Genomic DNA, 2052 nt, shown 5'->3' with positions numbered 1-2052 from the left:
TATTTCTATGATTAATTGTGTTTACCACGCATCAAAATGGATTTTTTCCCTTCATATACCCTTTGATTCCTTTATGATTAAATCTTCTCAATTTAATTTAATTTTTTTAGCCTTGGATTAGTTCAGTTAGAATTTTTTTTTTTAACATACGCGCTATGGCTTACATTATGTATACATATAGTGTGTCAAGTGTATCCTGTCTCTATAGCTCTTCTTCGTTTTACCGTCTATTTTAAGCAGATAGAACGTCTTCCAATCACCAAAATTAGTTGATTTTTTAGTTCTATTCAGATACAAGTTGTAGCAGACATTCATGAACAACATACACAAGAGCACTCACAAAAACATGCTACAATGCGAAAAGCATTAAGTAATGCTGAACGCCAAAAACGATTTCGTGCTAAAAAAAGAGCATTAAGTAATAGATCAACTCAAAGTAGCTTTCATCAACCACGAACTGTGCTGAACGTCAAAGATTATACAAAGCAAATAAGAAATTACGACAAAAAATACAGAAACTCAAGAAGAAGAGTTTATACAAACCCAAGAAGAGCAATATGTACAACATCTCGTTAAAGAATGTTAAATATTGCAAATAAAAAAGATATTTTACATTCAAAAGGAAATTAAATTACATTTTACCTATTCCTGATCCATTTATAAATTATTAGACTAACGAGAATATGAAAATTACAAAATAAAATTATTATTGACATCATGCGTTAAACAGTTCAATATTTTATGGTTTCTATTAATTTATGAAGTTATCACTTCTGTCGAGCGTCCCGTGGCGCACACCATTTTTTAACAGTGTAAGTTTATCTGTAGGTATTTTCGTTGTCGATGTTGATTTCAATAAATCCATTAAACAGACCTGTTATATTTCCACTCGTAAAACGCCAATGAATTATTCATCTGACGTCGTTAAATATTCAAAATAGATACGTTTTCCACAATAATAATGGAAAGCCCAGGGGAAAAAATCCCCAATTTTAAAGTTCCGGCTGCAGGAATCGTTCGCCGCTTTTTCACGCCTAAAAGCTTATTGATATACGCCCGGTCGGCTGTCCCCAAAGGCCAAAGAGTTGTTGAAAACGTCCTTTGTTTTGTTGTTTAAGGACGATACTGACAGTGAAATATCGTTCGACCGAGGCAAGAGTGAAAAGTGCGAGAAGGAGCTGAGCAACATCAATTTTCGCAAACACCGCCGCACCTCCAGGTTTGTGGAACGGGAAAAGGACGCTCTGAACAATCGCGCCAATAGTCTGAAAAAAGCCCTGAGGAATCTGGTGAGTATTTCACCAGAAACCCACAAAAACCAAGCCTGAACATTCGGGTTGTTTATGAGGTTTGCCTCCTAATGGTTTCAATCTTCTCTCAATAAAGTACAGGTTTCAGGAGTGTTATTTTCAGGCTAAACCCAGCTGATAACAGCTCTAAACCGGACCTGGGGTGCCTGACATTAGCACATAGTGGAATATAATCTGTCTATAGTACTTACATCGCTGTTCACAATTTAACAACGTATGAGACACGCGTTATTATTAAGACATTGCTAGAGAGAGTTTTGTTGTTGGTGTTTAATAGATCTTAGCCCATGTTTCTAAAAGGTCAAAACAGCAGCCCAAGCTGAAAGTCCAGTCTTTTTGTGGTGAGTGCCACGAGTCGCGTCTCTTACGAAATACGGGCAAAAGAAGACCCGAAGAAAATTACCGTGTTGGCATATTCAAGAAGCAGGCAAGCGTAAAACAAGGCAAAACATTTGCATGATCCTGCGGGAATTCCAGGGCGTCCGTGTAGTTGGGGCGCCGGATTAAATCCGGACAGTTAGAAAGTAATTTTCGGGGATTTCTAAACTAAAAACGTGACCAGAAGCTCGAATAGCTGAAGGGCGAAACCCCAGCTGCAAAAGGTATAACGGGGAATGATTCGATACTGTTTATGGTAATTATTATTATTATTATAATGCCGAGGAGAATATGCTGAAGAGTAACTAGGATAACGAAGGGAGTCGAAAGCACTGTTCTGTTCAAGGGCGGATCCAGGGGGGGG

General features: G+C 37.8%; 1 protein-coding gene across 1 annotated transcript in view; it reads left to right on the top strand.

Moving 5' to 3' along the window:
* The window catches only part of LOC109537264 (diacylglycerol kinase eta), a gene marked incomplete in the record, with an annotated part of 65005 nt that overhangs the window by 51045 nt on the left and 11908 nt on the right, over positions 1 to 2052 (top strand). The window contains 1 exon segment of the mRNA XM_048665266.1: positions 1119 to 1289. Within this exon segment, the coding sequence (XP_048521223.1) occupies positions 1119 to 1289 (171 nt within the window).

Source organism: Dendroctonus ponderosae, unplaced genomic scaffold (genome assembly GCF_020466585.1).
Source record: "Dendroctonus ponderosae isolate FM_Combo_2020 unplaced genomic scaffold, Dpon_F_20191213v2 Dpon_F_20191213_3, whole genome shotgun sequence".
NCBI lineage: Eukaryota > Metazoa > Arthropoda > Insecta > Coleoptera > Curculionidae > Dendroctonus > Dendroctonus ponderosae.
The sequence above is the reverse complement of the archived record's forward strand: the minus strand, read 5'-3'. Positions and strand labels throughout refer to the sequence as shown.